The 27,563-nt window shown below is 43.1% G+C and overlaps 1 protein-coding gene across 12 annotated transcripts in view; it reads right to left on the bottom strand.

Annotated features, from left to right (window-relative positions):
* The window catches only part of AGFG1 (ArfGAP with FG repeats 1), a 227,273-nt gene extending 200,034 nt beyond the window's left edge, over positions 1-27,239 (bottom strand). For 4 of the 12 annotated variants that reach the window (XM_029615205.1, XM_029615206.1, XM_029615208.1 and 1 more), the window contains exon 1: positions 26,962-27,239. In XM_029615205.1, coding sequence (XP_029471065.1) covers positions 26,962-27,128 — 167 coding nt within the window. In that variant the 5' untranslated portion in view covers positions 27,129-27,239. The remainder of the gene's footprint in view (positions 1-26,961) is intronic. The other 8 variants (XM_029615200.1, XM_029615207.1, XM_029615210.1 and 5 more) reach the window with 3 other exon arrangements.
* Between the last annotated feature and the right edge of the window lie 324 nt (positions 27,240-27,563).

The raw sequence follows: 27,563 nt of genomic DNA, 5'->3' as shown, positions 1-27,563 counted from the left end.
AAAATGGCGTGCCACAAATTCAGACCGCCATCGCCCCAGGGCCCCCAGCAGAACTGTGGGCCATAGCATATTTTATACAGGCAGCGACCTGTATCGAGGCTGAACCAAATGGTGTCCTGTTTATGAGGCGAAGGCGCCAAAGAAGTCCCCGAGTCGCTAAAGGGCCCAGTGACAGGTGCTTTCCAGCAGCTCCTCACCAACGGAGGGGCATTTATAATCCCAAAGTAGGCCTGAGAGCACCTCTTCCAGTCGTATAAAATAGGATACTATCCAGCTTGTGGTCTCCCCCAAAAATAGCCAGTCCAAAACCAAAACGGTGGGGTGTCAAATGAAACTTCCACGGTCCTCGTCCAAAGATCTCCGTCCGATGATCAGCCCCCGATTGCAAAGGGATCAATCATTCTGGTGCTATGCTTGCGACAAATAACTTGGCCGGTTCCAGTTCAGTAAATTGGTGATCTTTCCCCTCATGCCTGATTTTCAATATAGCCGGGTACATTAGTTGAAACCGCACATGTTTTTGGAACAACGCAGTGCACAATGGGCTGAAGAGCTTCCTCTTCTGTACTAACTGCGCAGAGAAGTCCTGGAAGATGCGTATCTCTATGTTTTGGTACAGGACTTTCTGTTTCTTCCGGTAGGATTGCATTATTTTTTGTTTATGCGCCCAGCTCATCACTTTGGCTATTATCAAACGTGGTCTCAAGTCTCCTTCTCTTTTCCTCCCTAAGCGGTGAGCTCGTTCGATATGCAAGGGCTCAGGCAGGTCATGCAAATCTAAGGCATCCAGGAGCCATTTTGTAATAAAGAGCTCCAAATCCTGTTCATTCAAGTTTTCTGGGAAACCCGCTAGCCTAATATTGTTTCTTCTCGCCCGATTCTCCAGATCGTCTATCTTCTCTGCTTGAGTGCCCGCTAATTTTTCCAGTTTGGTTATTTTTGCAGTGAGTTCGGGGCGATCGTCTTCCAGCACAGACACGCGCTGCTCCACGAGGTCAAGCCTCGGGTTTATTTCCGTAAGTGCTTCTTTCACTTCTTGAAATTTGTTCGCTAACTCGGTGAACCGTGGGTCCAACGCCGAAACGACCGCATTTGTAACACTCACCGTCAGGTCTTCTTTAGATTTGGTTAGCGGGCTCTCGGCTCTGGAGGCCGGTTGCGCAGCGGGATCCGCCATTTTGGAGCTCAGACTGCTTGATTTATCTTTATCCTTTTTGGTTCCCTTTACGGGCATGGCGCTTGGCGATCTCAACATGAATTTATCTATGGACATGAGATGATTCTTTTCCTGCCGTTTGGGGAGGTCACAGCCGCCTTATTCGTTCTGATGTTGCCGACTCGGGGGAGCAGGGCACGGAGCTCACACAGACACGTCTGCCTAGCTACACCGCATCACGTGACCTCCTATGTGTAGTATTTACAATTAGTACATCTGTAAGTTGCATACAAATGGTTGTATCTGTTTATTAATAATGCATAAATAAAAAATTAAAAAAAAAAATTGAGTACCTGCCTTCCCCTGTGTTGGGACTATTGCCTGTAAGCATTCTGAGGACAGGAAGACAGAGTACATTCGAAACAGCTAGCCTATCTCGTCAGGCAGCTATTCATAGAGGTTATATAGCAAGGGCATTGCTCAAATGGATACAACAGTCCCCACGGAGCAAGGATCCAGACAGGTTCGCTCTAGGCAGGCTATAAATATGTAAAAAATAAATAGCAATATCTTTATTGTTGCACGCACTGCCAGCTCTGTGTGTCCTTTGCATGGGGACTGAATGAATGCTTCTTTTCCTGTATGTGTACACCCGTCCTATAACTGCAGCCCAATTTCCTTGTAATATTGTTGTCAACATCCTCCTACCGGTGGAGTCCAGACATGGCCCTGGGCACTGTCCCTGGACACCTCTACTTGTTCGGTGGCCCTTTCTGGCCTTGTCTTTGCCTCCTCTCCTGCTGACTCAAAAGGGCTGCACACAGCATAGTGGCCTAGCTTTCTGTTGGACTAGCAGCCTACCTGACATATTGCCCATACTCTTTCCATCTTATTTTTAAGAGCGGTTCCCTTAAAACTGGACTGGCCTCTGTCTTCTGGCAATCTCTGAAGCTTTGATTTTCTCCAGCTTTTGATCAGAATCTCTAGGTCTTCCCCCAAAAAGAAGTTTTACTCTTAAATGGGAACCTGCCCAATCTTGCCTTGGAGTCCAAATCCATTGGCTACGTCTTCAACCATAATAGCCACCTGGCCATTACCATGGATGCCAGATGTCTGGATGAAAACCTTACTTACTAAGTAATACATGGTGTCAACAATGAAGGCTGCTGCTGACTCTAGCTGTGCTGTGTGAACCTTGCTCAACTGTTACGTGTCTGGATCCTTGCTCCATGGGGGATCTGTTGTATCCATTTGAGCAATGGCCTTGCTACAAAACCAGTAAGAGGAGGAAGGGCATCAAATAATCTACAATGTCCATAAGGTTGTCTCTCCCCATTCACTTAACCTGTGAATCCCAACCTGTAAAGTCCTTTAGGCAATTGCTTTACAAAGATTTCTGAACCAAGTAGTTATCTATAAACTTGATTATCGTGACCCTTATGGGCTCTTTTAAGAACATAAGAAATTGCCATGCTGGGTCAGACCAAGGGTCCATCAAGCCCAGTATCCTGTTTCCAACAGAGGCCAAAACCAGGCCACAAGAACCTGGCAATTACCCAAACACTAAGATCATCCCATGCTGATGCAATTAATAGCAGTGGCTATTCTAAGTAAACTTGATTAATAGCTGTTAATGGACTTCTCCTCCAAAAACTTATCCAAACTTTTTTGAACCCAGCCACACTAACTGCACTAACCACATCCTCTGGCAACAAATTGCAGAACTTAATTGTGCATTGAGTGAAAAAGAATTTTCTCCGATTAGTCTTAAATGTGCTATTTGCTAACTTCATGGAATGCCCCCTAGTCCTATTATTCGAAAGTGTAAATAACCAATTCACATCTACTCGTTAAAGACCTCTCATGATCTTAAAGACCTCTATCATATCCCCCCCTCAGCCGTCTCTTCTCCAAGATGAACAGCCCTAACCTCTTCAGTCTTTCCTCATAGGGGAGCTGTTCCATCCCCTTTATCGTTTTGGTTGCTCTTCTCTGTACCTTCTCCATCACAACTATATCTTTTTGAGATGTGGCGACCAGAATTGTACACAGTATTCAAGGTGCGGTGTTACCATGGAGCGATATAGAGGCATTATGACATTTTCCGTTTTATTCACCATTCCCTTCCTAATAATTCCCAACATTCTGTTTGTTTTTTTTGACTGCTGCAGCTCACTGAGCTGACGATTTTAGAGTATTATCCACTATGATGCCTAGATCTTTTTCCTGGGTGGTAGCTCCTAACATTGCTGCCAATTGTGGACCCCGTCTCTACCAATTACCTATCAGTTACTTCTCTGTTATTCCTTAGTTAACAGCTTTCTTACTAAATTGTTTTAATTATTTTTCCAGTTATACCTTTGTTACCTATCAGTTACCATTTATCCTACTAAATTGTTAACTACCGTATTTTCCGGCGTATAAGACGACTGGGCGTATAAGACGACCCCCCAACTTTTTCAGTTAAAATACAGAGTTTGGAATATACTCGCGGTATAAGACTACCCCTCTTCCAACGCATTCCAACATTCACAGCAGGAGGGAGTGACTCGAGGAGCGAAGGCGCGCTGCCCGATTGGCCGGTGCTGGGCAAAAGGGGCTTGCCGAAGCAAGCCCCTTTTGCCCAGCACCGGCCAGAATGAATTTTTTTTAGTGTCCGGTGGGGGGAGGGAGTGACTCGAGCGAAGGCATGCTGCCCGATTGCTTCGGCAAGCCCCTTTTGCCCAGCACCGGCCAATCGGGGAGCGAGGGAGCGGAGAATGAACTTTTTTTTTACAGCGTCCGGTGGGGGGAGGGAGTGACTTGAGCGAAGGCACGCTGCCTTCCCTTGCAGAGCAGATCGCAACAAGGAGGGGTGGCGGTGAGAAGATTTGAAGCTGCTTGCTCCGTCCTCGCAGCACAGAGGTCAGCACTCCACAAATGGCTCCCGTTGCCCTACGCAGCAAGCTTTACACCGTCCTATACACCAGCAAATATTCGCCCTTTAAGACTACATCCGGCGTATAAGACGACCCCCGACTTTTGAAAAGATTTTCAGGGGTTAAAAACTCGTCTTATACGCCGGAAAATACGGTATCTAGTTTGATTTTCAGGCTCCCTTTATAGCCTCCCTATACTGTAACAACCTCTGTTGCACAAGTTTCCACTATTTGTCCCAGTTCCTCCCACTCCCTGTTCTTTGTACCTTTTTCCAATCTAGAGTTTTAATGTAAACAGACATGATGTGCCTACTAATGTCGGTATAGAAAAACTGTTAAATAAATAAAAAATAAATAAACCTAGCATCGTGTAACTACAGCAAGGGTTATTTTTCCCTATATGCATCACCTTGCGCTTGTCCCCATTAAGTTTCATCTGCCATTTAGATGCCCAATCTTCCAGTCTTGCAAGGTTCTCCTGTAATGTATCACAGTCTGCTTGAGATTTAACTACTCTGAATAATTTTGTATCATCCGCAAATTTGATAACCTCACTCGTCGTATTCCTTTCCAGATCATTTATATATATACAAGCCGTTAAGCCCGTTAAAACGGGCGAAATTCCATCAGACTGGCAGGTCGGTCAGAGCCGCTCTGTTCTCCACAACTTCTTAAGCTTCCCACTTACTCACTGATATCCTATTCCCTTTTCCTTCCATTCCCTCTCATCTTCCCCTCTCACCTCATCCACAACCCGTTCCCTCTCCCTCAGCCCTACTCCTCTCTGTTTTTCTCTTCTCCAGAACATCTTACCCTTCCCACTTATGCACTCATATCCTCTTACCTTTTCCATCCATCTCCTCTCATCTTCTTTCCTTCCCCTCTCACCTCATCCACAATCCCTTCCCTCTCCCTCAGCCCTCCTTCACTCCCTCTTTCTCTTCTCCACTTCTTACCCTTCCCACTTATGCACTTGTATCCTCTTCCCTTTTCCTTCCCTTCCCTCTCCCTCAGCCACCTTCCACTCCCTCTTGATCTCTTCTACAGGGCCAGCTGTTGTCCCTCTCTCCGTACCTCCCTCCCTGTGTATTGTGGCTTCTCACTGCTGTCCCTTTGCATGCTAGTCCTCCCTAACCCATTCCCCGGCAGCGGCACGGGCTCAGGCTGTTGTCAACCCAACTTCTCACTGCTGCCCCTCCCCCCTTCCCCGGCTTCGGAGAGACAGGCTCAAGTTGTCGGCCCATTTTCACTGCTGTCCCTCCCCCTTCCCAGCTTCCTCCCCCCTTCCCCGGCAACGGACGGATGGACGGGCTCAAGTTATCGGCCCGACGTGCTCTCCGGGGGTCTCTCTCATGTGCTTGCCTCACCACCGGGCTCGTTGCTCGCCCGCCCGACGCTGCTCCTCCCCACCGCAAAACGACATGTCCGTCGCTGCCCCTCCCACTGCCGCCCGCTGTGACTGGCGTGCTCTGTCTCCCATGCATGTGCGGCACGTCGGGCAGAGCTCTGCTCCGCGGAAGATCTCGGGGGGGGGGGGGGGGGGGGGTCCGTCCTTCCTTCCGTCTCTCCCTCCCTCCCTCGCGTGCGCCGCCACCGCTCCTACTCTTCGCCCCGCCGCCACCGCTACTGCTCCTCCAGCACCATTTTTAACAGGCACGCTCTGACCGACGTGCTCGCATGCACGGTAGAGCTGCTCTCTACTGCGCATTTGCGGCACGTCGGTCAACCTTCATTTATCTAGTTAGATTGAAAAGCACCGGTCCAAGTATAGATCCCTGAGGCACTCCACTGTATACCCTTTTCCACTGAGAAAATTGACCATTTAATCCTACTCTGTTTCCTGTCTTTTAACCAGTTTGTAATCCACGAAAGGACATTGCGTCCTAGCCCATGACTTTTTACTTTTCCTAGAAGCCTCTCATGAGGAACTTCTGAAAATCCAAGTACACTATATCTAACAGTTCACATGTTTATTAACCCCTACAAAAAAATGAAGCAGATTTGTGAGGCAAGACTTCCTTGGGTAAATCCATGTTGACTGTGTTCCATTAAACCATGTCTTTCTATATGCTCTACGATTTTAAACTTGAGAATAGTTTCCACTATTTTTCCCAGCACTGAAGTCAGGCTCACTGATCTATAGTTACATGGATCGCCCCTGGAGCCTTTTTTAAATATTGGGGTTACATTGGCCACCCTCCAGTCTTCAGGTACAATGGATGATTTTATTGATAGGTTACAAATTTTAACTAATAGATCAGAAATTTCATTTTTGTGTTCATTCAGTACCCTAGGATGCATACAATCCGGTCCAGGTGATTTGCTACTCTTTAGTTTGTCAATCTGGCCTACTACATCTTCCAGGTTCACAGTGATTTCGTTCAGTTCGTCTGACTCATCACCTCTGAAAACCATCTCTGGAACTGGGGATATAATGCGCAGACTACAACCTTCATTTTGATCTGAGTTCCTAACAATTTATGGGCTCCTTCCCGAAGCAATCTTTTTGAAACACAGCCCATGTTGGGGGACTGTTGATCTGTTGATGTAAACTATTGGCTTGATGCTGACAATTTGAATTTTTATGCTTGCTTATATACAATAAAAACAGTTCTTGGAACTTTATGGTCCTTGTAGAATATTTGATGTCCTCCTTCCTCTTATTGGATATTCATCTTTGATAGTTAGACTATCGCCTATTATTACTTGCTACATATCCTTCGCAAATAGCTGCCTGAAGAGATAGGCTAGCTACTTCAAATGATCTCTTCAAAGCGGACTCTGCCTTCAAAGCGGACTCTGCCTTCAAACCAGCATCCATTTTAGGCAGATGAAATAAATTGTTCCTTCTGTTGTTGCTATATAGCAGAGTTGCTTACCCATAACAGGTGTTCTCTTAGGACAGAAGGATGACATCCCTCACACATGGAGCTTTCGGATGGAGCCCGGCACGGAAAACGTATGCCAAAGTTTCTAGAACATAAGTTTTCCGTGCCAGGCTCCATCCAATAGCTCCATGTGCGAGGACTGACATCCTGCTGTCCTGGGAGAAAGGATACAACTTCTCCATCACTCTTCTGGATTTAAATGTTGCATCCATTCACACTCCTTCTACTCCCAGTATTTCCATTACTGCAGAATGTACGAGAAATGCCTTAGAGCAGAGGTTCCCAACCTTTTTGGAAGTATGGACCCCTTTTCAAACCTCCAACATTTTTGTGGATCCCCACTCGCTTCTTTCATTTTTATCTGCAGTTAATATAAGAGAAATAATCATATACACACACCAGACTCAATTCATAATACATAAAACTTATTAAATAATGCTTACTGATATAAAGCAAAAATGCAAGGAACTTTCTTTCAAAAACGATATCACAACAAAAATCAAAGACTGATATCATAAACTACTAACACTTCGTCAAATAAAACCATTCCTTTCCACCAATGACTTCAGATCAGTCCTTCAATTACTCATTTTCTCCAGCCTAGACTGGAGGTTATGTAGCAAGTAACTCACTCCTTTTCAACTTACCTCTAAACACCATCCGTCCACTCCAAATCCTACAAAACGCAGCTGCAAGAATCCTCACTGGATCTAAAACACATGACCATATCACTTCAACACTTAACACTGCACTGGCTACCAACAAAATACAGGATAGAATACAAAATACTATTCATACTACATAAAATTATATATGAAAAACAAACAAACTGGCTAAGTTCCTCCATAAAATTGCACACTCCAAACAGAAACCTCAGATCAGGAAATAAAGGTCTTTTAAAGACACCACTTACCCGCTCCAAACACCTCAACGCAAAAGAGAGCAATCTCTCTTGGAAGCCCGAAACTCTGGAACTCCCTCCCAATCTAACTCATAACACAAGAAAACCTAAAAACTTTCAAAAAAAAAAAAAGATCTAAAAACATGGATATTCACCAAAGCATACCAACTCACCAACTCACCCAATGAATAAAACAACGCCAACCCCTTCCGGTTTAACCCTAAAAAATTGGGAACTCAATACAAGTTTATATTATGTGTGACCTGTTCAATAGATCCCTTGAAACGGGAGTGGTGCCGAGTGATTGGAGAAGAGCGGTGGTGGTCCCGCTTCACAAGAGTGGGAACAGGGAGGAGGCTGGCAACTACAGACTGGTTAGCCTCACTTCGGTGGTGGGAAAAGTAATGGAGTCACTGCTGAAAGAGAGAATAGTGAACTATCTACAGTCCGGAGAATTGATGGACCAGAGGCAACATAGATTCACCAGGGGAAGATCCTGTCAGACAAATCTGATTGACTTTTTTGACTGGGTAACCAAGGAATTGGATCAAGGAAGAGCGCTCGATATCATATACTTGGATTTCAGCAAAGCTTTTGATACGGTTCCGCAGAGGAGACTGGTGAATAAAACGAGAAGCTTGGGAGTGAGTGCCGAGGTGGTGACCTGGATTGCAAATTGGTTGACGGACAGAAGACAATGTGTGATGGTAAATGGAACCTTCTCTGAAGAGAGAGCGGTTTTAAGTGGTGTACCGCAAGGATCGGTGTTGGGACCGGTCCTGTTCAATATCTTTGTGAGCGACATTGCGGACGGGATAGAAGGTAAGGTTTGTCTTTTTGCGGATGACACTAAGATCTGCAACAGAGTGGACACGCCGGAAGGAGTGGAGAGAATGAGACGGGATCTAAGGAAACTGGAAGAGTGGTCGAAGATATGGCAGCTGAGATTCAATGCCAAGAAGTGCAAAGTCATGCATATGGGGAGTGGAAATCCGAATGAACTGTATTCGATGGGGGGGGAAAGGCTGATGTGCACGGAGCAGGAGAGGGACCTTGGGGTGATAGTGTCTAATGATATGAAGTCTGCGAAACAATGCGACAAGGCGATAGCAAAAGCCAGAAGAATGCTGGGCTGCATAGAGAGAGGAATATCGAGTAAGAAAAGGGAAGTGATTATTCCCTTGTACAGGTCCTTGGTGAGGCCTCACCTGGAGTACTGTATTCAGTTCTGGAGACCGTATCTACAAAAAGACAAAGACAAGATGGAAGCGGTACAGAGAAGGGCGACCAGGAAGGTGGAGGATCTTCATCGGATGACGTACGAGGAGAGATTGAAGAATCTAAATATGTACACCCTGGAGGAAAGGAGGAGCAGAGGAGATATGATACAGACTTTCAGATACTTGAAAGGTTTTAATGATCCAAAGGCAACGACAAACCTTTACCATAAGAAAAAAATCAGCAGAGCCAGGGGTCACGATTTGAAGCTCCAGGGAGGAAGATTCAGAACCAATGTCAGGAAGTATTTCTTCACGGAGAGGGTGGTGGATGCCTGGAATGCCCTTCCGGAGGAAGTGGTGAAGACCAGAACTGTGAAGGACTTCAAAGGGGCGTGGGATAAACACTGTGGATCCATAAAGTCAAGAGGCCGCCAATGAAGAGTGGGTGACTTGCCAGAATGATGGCTACTGCCTGGACACAATACCCTTATTCAATAAACATACACATGGTTACTGTGACTCCAACATCACTCTAAGCTTCAACAGCAAGAGGAAATGTGGAAAAAAGGATTTGCACTCACAAAGCCGGGAGTAGCTGGCTTGTTACGGCGGTTACTACCCCAAACCAAATGTGCCTGATACTTCACTTTCGATGCATATCCAGCATAGCTCTCTGCTTCAACGGCAGGGGAGAAGAAAAAACTGATACTTCACTCATATCCAGCATAGCTCTCTGCTTCAACGGCAGGGGAGAAGAAAAACAACCAATAAGGGCTGTATAACATAGTCTGGGTTAAAACAAATAAGCATGGGTGTAGCTTGCTTATTGCGGCAGTTACTACCCCTACTACCCCCTAACTAATCAAGCTAGATATTTCACTTGGATGCAGCTCCATCACTGCTCTCTACATTAATGGTGGGGGAGGAAGGGAAATAGAACCAAGAGCTAAAAGAAACAGATAAGTATGAGAGAAAAAATGTGTGAAGCTTGCTGGGCAGACTGGATGGGCCGTTTGGTCTTCTTCTGCCGTCATTTCTATGTTTCTATGTTTCTATAACAAAGAACTGTAACAAGTAAAACTGAGCAACAAAATTTTGTATATGATGTTAACAATAATCTGAACCTTTTTGGAAACCTTGTTAAACCTCTTAATTTCGTAAACCATCGTATTTTTTGTAAACCATTGTGATGGCGAAACCAAATGACGGTATATAAAACTCGATAACTAAATTAATAAATATATCATGCAAAGCCTAGCAGTAAATGGGCAGGAATGTACTCATATTCAGTAACATATGGAGTGTAACTACCAGCAGCCACACAGCTAAACCTGTCTGGATCTGGAGCAACTGGCAGGGCTGGACTGGTGGGGATGCTGACAGAGAATGTGAATAGTGAGGCTGGACTGGAGGAGAGAGAGAGAGATGAACTGGTGGAAGGTGAGAGCACAACTGGCAGGGCTGGACTGGAGGTGGGTGAGAGAGAGAGCGAGCACAACTGGCAGAGATGGTCTGGTGGAGGGAGAGAAGGGGATTGGTTGGGATGAACTGTGGTGCAAAGAGAAAGTGAGAGACTGGTAGTTAAAAGGAAGGAGGGATGTTTGAGACAGGGCCAAATCACTTAAAGGGAGATGTGGAGAGAGATTTGGTGCACTTATTTCACTCACAACCCTCCCAGTGGTAATTTTATTTAATTTTCATATTATTTTTAAACACCAGCTGTGACAGGGAAACCACCCTGTTAGATTGATCTTGGCAGGGATCAAATGGTTCTCTCCACACCTGCCTGTCACCAAATTCCATATAATGCAGACAGAGGACATCCCCGCTGAATGCAAGAGGCACCGCTACAAACATTTTGCACCATGCATGTCAACATCATCTCTAGACAGAAGATCCTTCTAAGTAATAAAAACACTTTATCCACCAGCTGCATCAGTTCTTCATTTCCTAACAGCCTCACCACGTTTGCTGACTGCTCTGCCATCCCTTTCCGCTGCACTTGTTGGGAATCAGAGGGATTCTACATCCTCCCCCAAAGGCCAGGATTGCTGTAATTGCAACTTTGGTCTCTTTTTTGGTCAAGGGGGATCTGCTCTCTAAGAGCCCAAGCCATATTTTTCCAGCCGCCATCTCGGCTTTAATTTTAGAAAGCTGAATGCATCACCATGACAAATTTGGAGGTAAAGCCTGGCTCCTCAACTTCTGAACCCAGTGCCTCCCAACCCTGCCGTGCATCTGCCAGCAAAAAGTAAGATCCAGCTGAGTGAGTGCCTGGAGGAGTTTCCCTTTTCCAGCATCACTAGGAATGCCTTGGGGGGGCGGGGCCCTGTAGCTCAGCAGTATTTGACTTCACAGTGGGCACCTCCCTCACACCTTTGGCATCACAGCTCCTGCAAAAGGAACCGGCCTCGGTAGCAATATGAAGATCCCCATACCCTCAGGCATGTTGGGGGGGGAGATACTCCAACAAAATCCCTGCCTCTTTGGGCTGCACACTGCAAGCATGGTTCTCTCTCCTTGGCTTGTTTTGTTATTGCGAGTTCCTTTTCAGCTGCACAGTTTTCTTGCTGTGCTAGGGAAATACAGGGATCTCTGCCTCAATTGACCGGGAGGGGGGAGGGCTGGAGGAAAAGGAGCCGCACTGTCCCGCAAATTTAAACCTCTGCTCAGCCAAGGCCTCCCTGGGGAAAGCGGCCTAAGAGACAGTCGCCCCGGCAGCCTGCTTTCACCTTCCTGCTGTATCAGCTACCCCCATCACCTGCTGGAAGCAGAGAACTACCAACGCCTTCCCTGCTGCACCAGGCTATATAAGGGAGGGTCCTCAGTACAAAGCAGGTTGCACTCTGTCTCCATCTGCTGGCTGGGGGGATGAATCCCACTTGTCTGGATGGTCTCGCTGGACAATAAAGGAACAACTGTGTTAATCACAAAAGCTCACATAGTGTTAGGCAACAACTTGCCTACAAATTAAAAGGCAGATTTTGAATAATGAACTGTTATTTACTATTAAAAGCAAGTATTTAGAAAATAGTCAACAGTATACACACTTCAATAAATCTAGGGAATAGTTCATCTGTCCTCTGTAAGCAGCACCAGCTGTGAGAAACTACTTATAAATGCCTTCCCAGGAAAGAGCAAGAAAAGAGCTCTCTGCAACGCTGACTGCCACAGAACCCCTGAATTTTTTTTTCTTTTCTGGGCTTCACTGTTCATGGGCAGATAAAGTAATTCTGCATGTACACTGCTGATCATCTTCCACACACACAGCATGCTTGGCGAGATGCCATTTAAAAGAACACTGCCTCCTCCACATATTCAAAGCTAGAGGAACAAAAGGTTTTAAAAAGAAAAGGACTTGTTGGCGGCTCAGCAGCCTAATAGTACAGGTGACATTCTGCGAAAAAAAAAAATAGATTAGGAATAAATTGATGCTGGAATTCTTATAGAATTCTGAAGGTGGATAGCCTTTCAGAACACTTTTTCACTGTGAGCATTCTTCTCTATTAAGAGAAAAATACCTTCTCTCTCACCAGAATTGTCTTCCAAGTACGTATTTTCCCCGTTTGCACACCCACCACCCTTGATAAGCATGTGCCATTGCAGGCCAGGGGATAAGCAAGACAATCACCCACCCACAGGATCACCTCCAGATCACCTCCCTGCCTAGCATAGAGCACTTGACCTCGGCTGACCCTAATTCTAACCCAAGTTTCCTGCACAGCCCTGCCGGCAAGCAGCCAGCCCAGCTATCACAATCTGAAAGGGAAGGTAAGAAAGCTTCCCATTGCCAATGTTTCAGACAGCAATGACATTATGCAAAATGATGTGCTCGTCCCCATTTTTATTCTTATAAAACTTTTTTTTTTTAAGGAATTATGGCTACACCTGTTTTTAGAAAGCCAGAGAATCTCCAATCTTTTCAGATTGGTTTACTTAGATAAATAAAATCCCCCTAAATGTAAATAACCTATTTGTATAAAGCTGGAGCTGGGTTCATCCTTACTTATACTGATTCAAAACAGTGAAGGCACTCGCAAAGTTCTAAGTATTCGCGTTCTTTTTTTTTTTTTTGGAGGAACCGTGGAGATCAGTTTTAGTTCCCTTATATTGTGCGTTGCGTAAGACAGGGTTTCAGGCACGATTCTGTGACAAGTCATGCCAACCAAGATGGAGTTCCACAAAGTGCTGCTAGTGAAGCCACGGATCAACATATTTGCTTCTTATCCTGTGTGCGAGCGAATACTGCAGTGCAACTCTCCTGCTTTACCAGAAAATGAGACCTGTCTGCCAGGGAAAATACAATATCTAAGTGGAAAGTCACAGTGACTTTTGTCCACTGTGTGCAGCACATAACCCAGGATGGACAGGGATGACCTCATCTGTGACTATCAGAGAAATCACTACAAAGTGGTCATCAGCACGTCGGGGCGCAGACCATACCTGTCCTCCCTATCCACAAGAAGCAGTTTGGGCCTACTTGCCTCTAGGAGCAGGGAAGCGCCTACAGTACCTGAATGTAATCTGATTTGAAGTGCCTGAAAGGCGGAATATAAATCAAATAAATAGGTCCTATCGTATTGCTCTTCAATGATAATTAGCAGAACCTTGCCCCCTTTGTTTACAAATTGAGATCCCAAATAAATACATCTACATATATGCTATAAACAGGTAATGTAACTTATTCATTGTAATAAAATAGTAATTCGGGAAATTTCCAGGCCCCCAAGAATTTAGAGTTCTTACAGACATAAGATTTCAAAAAGCATAATCAGTGCCACCAAGCTCTTGTTGCCACAGAATTTTCAACACACCGAACAATAAACCTGAAACTCCCCACTTTCTAATTTAATCATGTGAAGGAAGCTACAGGGTGGATTAAGAACATAAGATAAGCCATGCTGGGTCAGACCAAGTGTCCCTCAAGCTCAGTATCCTGTTTCCAAGCCACAAGTACCTGGCAAGAACCCAAACATTAAATAAATCATAAGCTACTATTGCTTATTAATAGCAGTTTATGTACTTTTCCTCTAGGAACTTATCCAAACCTTTTTAAAACCCAATAACACTAACTGCTGTAACCACACCCTATGGCAATGAATTCCAAAAATTAAACTATGTGCCAAGTGAAAGAATTCTCTTTGATTTATTTTAAAAGAGCTACTTGCTAACTTCATGGAGTGCCCCCTAGTCCTATTATCTGAGAGAGTAAATAACCGATTCACATTAACACATTCAAGTGCTTTTATGATTTTGTAGACCTCTATCATATCCCCCCTCAGCTGTCTCTTCTCCAAGCTGAACAGCCCTAACCTCTTCAGCCTTTCCTCATACGGTAGCTGTTTCAAGCCACTTATTTTGGTCGCCCTTCTCTGCACTCTCTCCGGTGCAACTATATCTTTCTTGAGATGCGGTGACCAGAACTACACACAGTATTCAAGGTGCGGTCTTACCATGGAGTGATACAGAGGCATTCTGACATCCTCCGTTTTATCTGCCATTCCCTTCCTAATAATGCCTAACATTGTTTGCTTTTTTGACTGCCACAGTGGACTGAAACAACGATTTCAAAGTATTATCCACTATGATGCCTAGATCTCTTTCCTGGTAGTAATTCCTAAGATAGACAATGTTAGGCTCTAACTACAGCAAGGGTTATTTTTCCCTATATGCGTTACAGTACACTTATCCACATTAAATTTCATCTGCCATTTGGAAACCCAATCTTCCAGTCTCACAAGTTCCTCCTGCAATTTATCACAATCCACTTGAGATTTTATTACTCTGTATAATTTTGTGTCATCTGCAAATTTGATCACCTTACTCGTTGTACCCCTTTTGAGATCATTTATAAATATATTGAAAAGCACCGGTCCAAGTACAGATCCCTGAGGCACTCCACTGTTTACCTTTTTCCATTGTGAAAACAGACCATTTATTCCTACTATTTCCTGTCTTTTAACCAGTTTGCAATCCATGAAAGGACATTGCCTCCTATCCCATGACTTTTTAGTTTTCTTAGAAGCCCCTTATGAGGAACTTTGTCACACACCTTTTGAAAATCCAAATACATCTACCGGTTCACTTTTGTCCATCTGTTTATTCACCCTTTAAAAAAAAAAAAGTAAAGTAGATTTGTGATTTCCTTCAGATTTCCTTCATTCTCAGCTCTCAATTTCTCTACTTTCTGCTCCAACACCGACCCTCACAAGCAGCCTGCAGGAAACAGGAGAGGAGGCTGAGGCTGGAGCAAAGAAGTGAAAGAGGTGCTCTACTCCCTTTTCCAGCTCCTTTCCTACTATTGACCCCTCCCTTCCTGTCCTGAAGAAATAATTTTGAGAAATCTGCCACAGAATTTGCCAACACTTGATAGTGACTTGAAAAAAATCTGTCATAGGAAACCAGGGGCTTGGTACACAATGAAGATTTTTTTTTTTTTAAAGAAAGCTCTGAATAAAGTAACAGCTGTGTGTTGATAAGTACTTTTTCTTAGTCCAAACTCTGTTGTACATCATGAAATAAATCCTATAGCCATCTGCCTCAAAGGAATTAAGAGTTCACTCAAACAGCCTGAACATCCCACTTAAACATCATCCCTTTTCGGCATGCATACTTGCGAGGAATGTGTGTGTCCAGTTTTCAACCTGGCTGCATTCATAGCGTTTCTTTGTAAGCGGTCAATTCAAGTAGCAAGTAGTACATCTTAGGACTGCTAGAGATTCAAGATTGTGGTGTCCCTTACTGTAAAATATCATAGGAATACAGGCACACGCACTCTTACATGAGGAACACTATTGGGAAAAAAAAAAATGAATGACTTTTACAAATGATACGGCTGCCATTTACTGAAGTGCTGCAAAATATAACATTGCATGTAGAAAAATGGTTCTTTCACCAAAAGGCATACAATCTAGGTTTTCCAATTAGTGGCGATAGGTGAATCTTAGTCTCCAGGTTTCAGAGTTGTGTACGCCACAACATCTGCCATTTACAAGCCGTATAAAAATACAGCAATATGTACGTATCGAGACCAAATTACATTCCACCAATGTGTTAACAACGCGGTCTTTGTACCCTTTCAGTGCTGCGATGAAGGCCTTACTGAGAACGGATGTTCAGTACCCATCTCATCTTTAAAAACAGGTTCTTCCAGAATATTAAAGCAAGCACACACTCAGGGAGGGATGCTGTCACTATCACTTCCCATTGTGTGGGAAGTGTTTCCAATCCTTTCACAAGCACTATACTCATCAAAAATTAACACATTTTAAATACACGTGCTCTTACTATGAAGGATTACGGATTAAGTACCTCAAACTGGTGAAATATAACGAATGAAAGATCTGTTCCACAGTACAGGATACAATGTAAACTGTCGCCCATAGACAAAGCTGATTTTAAGTTCAAGCAGTGGTGCAGGTTAACCCTTAATAGCACAGAAGACCCTGTTCAGAAGGCTTCAAGATGCTATTAAAAAAAAAAAAAAAAAAAGAGTAATGTGTTCGATGAGAGGGAAGATGAATGAGTGCATCAGCAAACAGTCTGAGTGTTTGCTGATGCACTCATTCTGAGTGTTTCAGACTTAAAGGAGATTCCCCTTCCACAGTGAGCATGATCTCTCTCCCGGGAAGTCATACTCAGATGGGGAGAACACACAAGGGGGGGAAAAAAAATTAAGCGGTAGTGCTTTCTATTTGCCACACAATTCAAACATGACACACACATGTGGGAGCTGAACTGCAAAACAGGTTGTAAAATACAGTTCCAAGAAAAAAAGGCCATCAGTCGCTCCCTCACCTCCACGGAGGCAACACTTCAAGAGAATCCAGTAGATGGTTAGGGAATAAAGAAAAAGGAGGTAATGATTAAGAGGGAAAAAAAAAAATTGCACTGTTTTCTCAGCCAGTCCTGCCCCGGCAGTTCAGTTTCTTTCCCATATGAAGAACTGAGCTCTTGCCATTTTAATTTTGCCATAAGCACCGATTTCATCATTAAGAGACATAACTATGTTTTATAAAGTTATTTATTTAAAAAGCTTTTATTCTGCCTCAATAAGACATTTGTGGTAGGCAGATTACCAAGTTATCAAGATGACTTTGAGAATTGCATCCTAAGGAAATGAGACTTCACAGGAACATTTTTTTTGTTTTGTTTTTTGGTTTTTTTTACGGCCTACAAAAGCAGGCCCCGGAGTACTTACATTTTAACCGTATGAATTATGAAAAAATGCCTGAATACTCAAACCAGATGCACCTCTAATAGTATTATGCCTTTGCTTTCACATAGGATAAATGTCTGAAGTCAGATTCCATAAAGTGCCGAAGTTATATTAGAACAATGAATACAAGATTCAAGCCGATAAAGCAGATGCAGAAGCGAAGTGCTGAGGAGAAGCTGGCTGGGAGGTTTGGAGGCTCTATTTAGGATCTTAGGGAGAAAACAAACCCAGAACTTCCAGGGTTGCATTCGCAGAAACATTCCCTGTTCCACACACAGGAACCCCAGGCCGAGTTCCTGTGTTTTTGTTACTTAGAAGGATCTTCTGTCTAGAGATGATGTTGACATGCATGGTGCAAAATGTTTGTAGCGGAGCCTCTTGCATTCAGCGGGGATGTCCTGTCTCTGCATTATATGGAGTTTGGTGACAGGCAGGTGTGGAGAGAACCATTTGATCCCTGCCAAGATCAAACTAACAGGGTGGTTCCCCTGTCACAGCTGGTGTTTAAAAATAATATGAAAATTAAATAAAATTACCACTGGGAGGGTTGTGAGTGAAATAAGTGCACCGAATCTCTCAAAGATATCAGTGTTTTGTTTTTCTAAAACATTCTAACAATGAAGCCATGCAGTCTAGTTTAACATAAGCAGCTTAATTTTGGCTAATATATAAGTGCTGCCGAAATTCAAACCATCACCACCACCACCACTATTAAAGCAAGGCTCCTGGGCTTTTTACAGCATTGTAAATGCAGAATTTACTCGTTTCTGAAGGACCTCTCTCCTTGCTGACATTTTCACACTAAGCTCCCTTCCTACATCATGAGCAGTTTACATTCATTGAATGTGTAGGAAACAATGAGAAACTCAAAGTGCTAGGAAGCTTGCCAAACAGATGACCAAAGATATTAGAAAAAAAAAAAAAAACATACAAAATCTGGAAAAAGTAAAAAGGAAGCTACTAATCACTATATCTACTAGAAGTAGAGGGTATACGATACAATCATCCAACAAAAGGAACTATTTTTTAGACAAGCAGTTAATCCATAAACCTCACAGCTACAGGACAGAGGTAACAGTACCATGGGGCTCAAAAATAGATTGGACATATTTATGAAGAAGGATAGGTCAATAAGAGGTTATTAAACACAATAGTGGAGGAGTAGCTGGTTATGGAATCAGGGAAGCCAGAGTTTAAATCCCACAGCCGCTCCTTATGACCTCGGGCAAGTCACTTTACCCTCTGTTGCCTTAGGTGCAGACAGACTGTAAGCCCTCTTGGAAGAGGGAAATACCTACAGTACCTGAATGTAATCCTCTTTGAAATGCTGAAACGCAGAATATTAAAAAAATAAAAAAAAAAAAAGTCAGCTACGAAACCTCGGGTTCAGAACGTCCAGAAATTGTGTCTGCTGGAAACTAAGAGGGTGTGACAGGGGATGGACCCTGCTACATATGTGCTGCTTCTTACTCCTGCTCCACGTACCCTATGCTTGCTACTATCAGAGAATGCCTGGCTACACGGATCTCTGATTTGACCCAGGAAAGCAGTTCTCATGTTCTTAAAAATGTGCTAATTCTTTTAAGTAGCAAACAATTTAAGCTCACAATTAACTGGACTGCTAATTTACTATAAAATTGTAATTTATTTTTTTTTATTTGTCAATACCAGCTCATAAGGCTAAGTAGCATGTAGTCAATAATTCTGATGAAACCTCTAAACAATTTTATAAGTATGGCTGTTTTACAGATGTCCTAATATTTTAAATTTTAAATCTTTTCATCTACTTTTTAGATGGTTCTGTTGTCAATCTTTAGTTCTGTCATGGTAGGAAAGGATACTTGCCAATGGCTCTGGCTGGTCTGTCTACGCAGTATGTTTATCTCCGAGCATGTTGAGATTGTTTGTAGACACATAAGAAGCCTTCAAATTTCCTAACAAATTCGAGTCTACATTTATCTTAAGGATCTACATACAGCATTTGGATAAATATGCCTCTCTAAGCACATTTTTGCCTAAGAAGCCTCATGGAGCCACAGAATGGTCTTGAAAGGAATATAAATTCACTAGGAAGGAAACCTGGGAATTTCTACTGAAGAAAAAAGTGTTGGAGAACAGTCTCAACATTTTTTGGATGGATCATGCTAGAGAGGACAAGGGTGGTGAGCATTTCTAACAGGCTAGATGACCACAAAATTACAAATGAACCAAGACCTCTCCTTCCTAAGATGAGCCTGGTACTTCATACTCTGGCACTTGCCCACGTATGGTCTGGGCCTAAATTGTTTTCTGGAGGTAAGGATTTCTGGTTTTAGACATGGAGATTGCCTCACAGACAGCGCATTCAGATACTGCAGGTATCTTTGGACCAGGATGAGTCACAAAGGAAATAAATTAATAAACGGTGTGCTAGTCTTTTAGCTTGAAGAACTGGAAAGAAATTAGATCTGACCTTTTCCAAGAATGTTATGAATTGATAACAAAAAAACAGCCTCCTGTGAGGAAGTTACTTCCAGAATAAAACAACACTGAGGTTTTTCCACAAAGTGGGTCTGGGTTTTGTTTTTTTTGAGAGGGAGGGGGGTTTGTTTTGTTTTTTTACTTCAAGGATACTCACTTTTTTAATGAAATTAATTACATCCAATGTGATTTAGCAGGATATGCCCACCATTAGAAAATAAAGGTATTTCTATCAACAATAGTGAAAACTGCTGTAAAAAGGGAATACATCATAAAAACACTCTCTCATGGAGCTGGAAGGTAAGGTGAATTTCTTTCAATAAAAGTATAAAGGTCATTTGGGTTAAAACATTGAAGGAAATAACGTATATCTCTGAAGTCTCACTGTATGGCAGCAGTGAAATTTGACTGCGTTTTCCAATCAGCAGCATTTCTGTTCTTTAAAGAAGTAAAACACATTGTACCTCACACTTGCAAGCTTACAATCCCACCGGTTTTCACCACGCGCTCCAGCTGAGCTAGGTTAATAATTTAGTATCCTATTCATCTGTGAATATTAGGGCACAGAGGTCCTACTCACAATCATTGGTTGATCAACATGGAAATAATGAACGCATATGACACCCTGTTGGACCTGAACCCTAAATGTTTTTTCACCAGGGTTACAAAATGGGCTCAAAACATGTTAGTGGAGTTTTACAGAACCTAAAAATTGTCTTCAATTATTAAACTGGTTTGTTTTTTTTTGAGAACATGGGATTTATTCTACAGCTACACATTTAAAATAACCTAGGTTAAGGGAAAAAAAAAGTAATTGTCCTGAGAATTCCTCTCCTTCATTAAATCAAAACCCACAGAGTAAACACAAATGAGTTTTGGGGCAAAAAATATACAAGTGTGCAAGCTGCATGATTTTGAAATATTACTTCTCTGCCCAGAGCTTTATATGTTAGACTTCAGGCAGGGGGAATAATTGAGCAAGCAAAAACGTAACACTATTATGAGACTTCTTCCTAAAAATGCCTTCTTTAGAAATCAAGCTACAGTTTCACATACTTTCTGCACCAGGTTCTGATTGCACAATTTTCTGCCTGCTTCCAGAATCTGCAGGAAATTAAATCATGGGGCAAAAGATGTGGTATTTCAAAATTATGTAATCAAACTCGCTTATAGGCTTTCTGTCCAAAGTTTCCATCTGCATTCATTATGAGCTTTCAGATCAAACTTAAAGGAATTTCTGATCAGCATAAGCAGCAAAATAGCCACAATTTCCAGTAAATGCTGCTTTATGATAGTATACAAAAATATTTTCTGCATACCTCCGAATGCTTTCAGTCTCTCGCAAAGCAAAAAGCAACCCATTTCTAGAAAAATATACCTCCTGATAAGAAATAATATAATGCTTTTAAGCACTTAAACTGTATTTATTGAACAAGTGCAAAGTGATAAACAACCAAGTTTGCCAGATAAGCTTATCCAGCTAACATTTTCAAGTCGCGCTAGAGCCATAACGCCTGTGATAACGCCATAATGAATGCAATAATGCTTCACCAGATGCGTATGCAAATTTGAAAAATGTAGTCAAGTGGGAGGAGCTTGGGCAGAGTCAATGAAAATGTGGGTGCTTAACAATTGCGTGCGATAATGTAACACACGCTATTGCGGGACTTAACACCAGAAATAATTACACCATTTTCCCAGCGTTATGCCTGCAATAGCTGTGCATTACGGCCGAAATGTATCACAAATCCCGAATCAGGCGGGGAGAGGGGAAGAGGAGAGAGGGCGTGCCTCTGGAGGGGCACACATATTAGTCAATTTTTTATACCACTGTCAGAGGGGGTATTCTAAACTTGGGTTGAGGATTTGGTGGTGTGCTAGGATTTGGGAGGGAGTTTTACATGCACAGAGGTACGAACAGCACAGTAGACATCAGTGAAGATTTTATGTGATTTGAAGTGAGGAAAGGTATGAAAATATGAGATGTGTACAATGTACTCTCACCCTAGTTTGATACACTCTCTACCTAGCTGCTAACAAGCTAGGGTGAGAGTACACTGTACACATCTCATATTTTCATCCCTTCCCTCACTCCAAATCTCATAAAATCTTCACTGTCTACTGTGCTGTTCGTACCTGAATGTGCACATAGAACTGCCTCCCAAACCCTAGCACACCACCAAAACCTCACCCCGAGTTACTAGTTGCCCCTCTTACAGTAGTATAAATAGATTAGTTATATGAGAGCCTTATAGAGTCTCTCGCTCGCCAGCAGCAGCCCAAAATGCGATAAAAGCCTGTCCGATATATGTAATACTCGTTGCGGTAAAATAGCTATGCAATGCGGTATCAGGAAAGTTACCCTAACACCCCCTCTCTTTTTTTTTTTTTTTTTAAAATCCTGGGCAGGTTTTTTTTCACAAATTTTATAGCAAAATGATAAATCTAGGCCTTAGGAAGCCAGATAGTGTCTCAATGCCAGGCCCTGTATATTTACCTGTGCAGAAAAGTGTTTTGGGGAATATCTGGAAAAAAAAATGTAAGAAAGGAAACTTTGTTCAAAGTTAAGTCATAGATTGTTCACAAAACTGTTTCATTTGAATACTTGCCCATGGTACACTGCAAATTTCAGGACACAAAAAGATGGTGTTTGGCCTTGATTATATTCCAACTCAAAGAAAAGGGATTAGGAGGTTTAGGGTGTGGGTTTTTGCCTAGGAAACATTTTATCTTTTTTTTTTTTTTGCCAATATAATTTTATATTTCATGCCAATGAGATGGCTATGAAATTGTTTCGGAAACTGTGGGTCTCTGAAGTAGAGCACTATATATGCTTAAGAACAGAACGTCTCCAGATGTTCTTTTAATCTGTAATCTAGCCAAGGGACAGGTGCAGAACAGGCAATAGAAAAAAGTGTCTATATTTATAATACTTGTCAACAGTAGGCCTGCATTTCTGAATTTACAAAACAAGAGCACTGTGAAACCAAACATAACTAAAGAGAAACAAAGGCAGAAGTATCAAACAACACTCATCAGTATTCCTGCTGCATAAATACTATGATGCCTAATTTCACTGAACAATATGGTCTCAAGGATAGCATGCTGCATGGCACTAAATGCCAGCAGATCCAGCTCCTCCTCTGCCACCCTATTCAAAGTTAACATACAGAAGCTCTTAAACAGTCAGCTGATGGACTAATTGCCTCTCCCTCAAGAAACTCTTGAAAGAAGAACATAAGAAATTGTCATACTGGGTCAGACCAAGGGTCCATCAAGCCCAGCATCCTGTTTCCAACAGTGGCCAATCCAGGCTATAAGAACCTGGCAAGTACCCAAAAACTAAGTCTATCCCATGCTACTGATGCTAGTAATGACAGTGGCTATTTTCTAAGTCAACTTAATTAATAGCAGGTAATAGACTTTTCCTCCAAGAACTTATCCAATCCTTTTTTAAACACAGCTACACTAACTGCACTAACCACATCCTCTGGCGACAAATTCCAGAGTTTAATTGTACATTGAGTAAAAAAGAACTTTCTCCGATTAGTTTTAAATGTGCCACATGCTAACTTCATGGAGTGCCCCCTAGTCTTTCCATTATCTGAAAAAGTAAATAACCGATTCACATCTACCCGTTCTAGACCTCTCATGATTTTAAACAGCTCTATCATATCCCCCCTCAGCTGTCTTCTCTGGAATTCATTTACAGGGTGACCCATGGAAAAGTAGCCTGCCTGCGTGGCACTGGTATTGGAGGCAGGCTAATTTTCCAAGGGCCAACCTGTATATAAAAGTCTATGAGCAAGAGAACTATTTATCTGTCGAATCTTTGCTAGTTCCAGTCAGGATGACAGCGCACATGGTAACAATGACCAGCTTTCTATGTTACACAAAGCCCAACACCTAGATTCTTGTTCAAAAGCCACAAAAAAATCCAGGAAGAAGCAAGTCCCAGCAACATATTACACTTACTGGTAGCTCAAGGTTATATTTTTACCAGGCAACAAAGAACACAGTCTCAATAGATGGTGTGTGTGTGAGGGGGGTGGTAGAAACCCCTGCCTAACCATGAGTGAAGATCTAAGGCTCCTCAGGCTCTTACTCTTCCTTAACCCTCCAAAAAACAAAGTCAATAAGTCAGTTATTTGTAACCTTTTCAACTGTGTTATCAAAGACATCCACAGGCTGGCCCCATGGCAATGCAAAAGACAGGGGTTCAATTCCCAGGATAGTTAGGTAAGCCACATAAGCAGTGTTCACTCTGGGGGAGGGGTCTCTTAGTCATTAAACAGGCAGCACTTAGTGGCCAAATTCAGGGTCCAGGTTAGCCAGGTTCTGCAATGAGACATACTTGGTAGCCCCTGGCCAAATGCCTTAGCTGCAAAGGCAGAGGATATAAACACAAAGTGAAATAACTGATAGTTGTATTTTCTGCCATTAGCTTCATTCACAATACCCCAACTCCTCAGATCTCTACAGTGGCTCCCAACATCGTATTGGGTCATATTCAAGATCCTGGTCCTTACATTCAAGGCCCTAAATCGCTTAGCACCCCGACTACTCGATCCTCATCCCCTACAAGCCTGGCCCTCCCATGCACCCTCTGCGCTCCTTGTCCCAAGCCTGCCTGGTTGTGCCTACCTACATAGAAATTAAACTTTCAACTAGCAGGAAAATAACCTTCATGTGCCATCCCTTCCATCTGGAACCTACTCCCACTAGAAATCAGACACCTTCTCACATTTAGGAAACTTCATCAAGACCCAGTTTTATGCAGCCACCCCTCCCAAGCTCCTGAAGAGACCACCTGCTACCTCTCTCTCAGCCAAAGGACACTTACTTATATTGTATATAAGTTATTGTTATACTAACACCTCACTTCTATAATTCTCCGTCATTGGTTTTGCTCATTACTCCGCATTTATAAACCCACCCGTCATTTAAGATCACTAACTCAAAACCTATTAGACATCCCCTCTCCACGACAGGCCAGACTTGATATTACCAGAAGAAGAGCATTTTCTGTAGCAGGACCCACCATTTGGAACTCTATACCCAATTTACTTCGTTCAATATCCAATACCCAACAATTTAAGAAGACACTAAAAACATATTTATTTCAATTAGCATTTAATATCCATCTACAACACACTACTTCAAATAATCAACACTCAGTAACCTAACAACCTCTTCCACATCCTCAACATCACTCATGTTTCCACCTTATGCCTTCCTTCCTCCCCATTCATTTTTTTCCTACCTTTTCCCTCCCATAAAACATGTTTTTTTGGCCCAGCTCCACTTTTTACTTTATTTAATTAGATTTTTTGTTACCATGAGGTATATACCAGTTATTGTATTTTAATTTTATTTTATTTTTATTTTTTAACTTTATTTTATTTTCATTTTACAATGTAAACCGTTTTGACAAAAAAACCTTGTTTTGAAAAACGGTATATAAATACTTTTAAATAAATAAATAAATTGTATAGTATTCCTGCTATTTTTTTTAGCCTTCTTGAGTTTGTTTACTTTAACCTGCTATCCCTAAACCCAAATATTGATCTGTTCACTGTATATTGTAATTGTATTTTGACTATGTTTGCTGTAAATCAGTTTCTTGTTTACTGTTGCTTGTCACATGCTTTGAGCACTCAAGGTGGAAGAGCTGAATATAAACAAAAGGATGATATAGCCCAATAAAGACTGGTGCTGGATTTTTTAAGTAGTAATTACTCATCTTTCCAAATCTAAACTCAAAGCAAGTAACAATCAGTGCATAATCCCCTGCCCCAGGCGATTTACAATCTAAATTTATACCTTCAAAAATAGTGAGCGACTTGCTCAGAGTTACAAGGAGCGTCAGGAGAAGCATGGCTTGAATCCTGGCTTCCATCGATGCACTAACCACAAGGCTACTCCGGAGGACTAAAAGCAGCAGGAAAAGGAAAGGATAAAGAAGTTAGGGCTGTTCAGTTTGGAGAAGACATTGGGGGGGGGGGGGGGGGAGGAATACAATAGAAGTCTACAAAATCATGAAAGGACTTGAACAAGTTAATGTAAATCAGTTATTTACCCTCTCAGATAATAGAAGGACCGGGGGCACTCCATGAAGTTAGCAAGTAGCTCTTTTAAAACAAATCGAAGAAAATTCTTTCACTCAGTGCATAGTTAAGCTCTAGAATTCATTGCCAGAGAATATGGTTACAGCAGTTAGTGTAACTGGGTTTAAAAAAAAGGACTGGATAAATTCCTAGAAGATAAATCAAACTATTACAGTAATTAATAAGCAATAGCAGCTTGTGATCTAATGTTTAGGCACTTGCCGGGTACCTGAGACTTGGATTGGCCACTATTGAAACAGGATACTGGGCTTGATGGACCCTTGGTCTGACCCAGTATGGCATCTTATGTTCTTAATAGACCATAAAACAAAGACCTACTCAAATCATCAACTTTAACAATCAAACACTCTTCTCTCATTCAGCGCTGGTTTATCATTTCGGATCCATGCCATGGAGGGGGAAGCTTCATTCAACTCTGAACTTTAGCTTAGTCACCGTTTATCCTAGTTGTGAACTCATACACATCACTCAGTTTAGTTATGCGCTTTCTATTCACAAGATGCTCTAGTTTTGGTAGCTCTCTCTCTAGGAACACGTTTCCCATAATCCTGTAACCTTCTCACAGCTAAACATGCTGTCTCTTCCCAATATACCCCATTCCTCAAAGTCTTTCAAGGCTTTTGGCGACGAGGGACGAATTCACGACCAACTGTTACTGTCCGTGTCTATGGTCCCCAGAATACTCAGGTCACTCAGCCAAGTGGCATTTCAATGTATAGATACTCTTCATACTCCTTTACTATGCTATCAGTCGTTTATACTGCGCTACTAGAGCCAGCCCCCCTCCCTGCTCAAACGGAGTCCCTGTCCACCCTCTCCAAGGGCTGAACTTGAATTCTCACGCCCTGAGCCCAAGACGGAGGCCTCTTCGTCCCCTGCTCCCTTATCCCGACCCTAGAGCTGAGCCCCTTTTCTTACTAATGCCTTAGGCCAAGCTTCCACCCTCTAGTCGTCCCCCCCCCTGCGCTCCACACTTCCTCCTTCTCGTCCCAGAAACAAGCCTCAACCCCCCACACCCGAGCTGTCCCCTGCCTTCCAGCCCGTCCCCGAGCCGGGGCGCCCGCTCACTCACAGGATGCCCGAGCAGGAGGTGCAGACGAAGGAGCCCACGGTCATGTTGGCGTAGGTCGGGCCCCGCTGGTCGCAGTCGAAGCACTTGCGGTTGGGCGGCAGGCTCGTCATCTCCCGCAGCAGCTTCAGGTGCTTCTCCTCCTGCTTACGCTTGGCGCTGGCCGCCATGGCTGGGAGAGGAGGGGCGGGCCGGGGCCACCAGGAACTTCCTCGCCGACTCCCGGCCTGGGCGGGGGCAGTGACGTGCGTGGGTGGGGCGCGGGAGCCAGCGTTGCCAACCTCGCTTATTTACCGCGAGATTGGGCTTCTTTTCCTAGTCATTCGCGGTTTTTTTTTTTCCGATTCGCTGGTTGCTTTTAATTGGGCTATTTTTTCTGCCAGTCGCGTTTTTTTGGGCTTGTTGGGCGGGACTTGTGCTCTGATGTTACAGTGATTGGCTGCTGCTGCTATGAAGCCTGTCCATAGCAGGCACACCCTATCCCTATATTGCAGCAGTAAGCCAATCAGAGCAGGATTCAAATAGTGAGTTGCAAGCCTTGTTGATGGATACCTCGCGAACACATTTTTGTTGGCAGACCTGGAACGGGAAGGCCAGCAGCACGG

This window comes from Rhinatrema bivittatum, chromosome 9 (genome assembly GCF_901001135.1).
Source record: "Rhinatrema bivittatum chromosome 9, aRhiBiv1.1, whole genome shotgun sequence".
Classification (NCBI taxonomy): Eukaryota; Metazoa; Chordata; class Amphibia; order Gymnophiona; family Rhinatrematidae; genus Rhinatrema; species Rhinatrema bivittatum.
The sequence above is the reverse complement of the archived record's forward strand: the minus strand, read 5'-3'. Positions and strand labels throughout refer to the sequence as shown.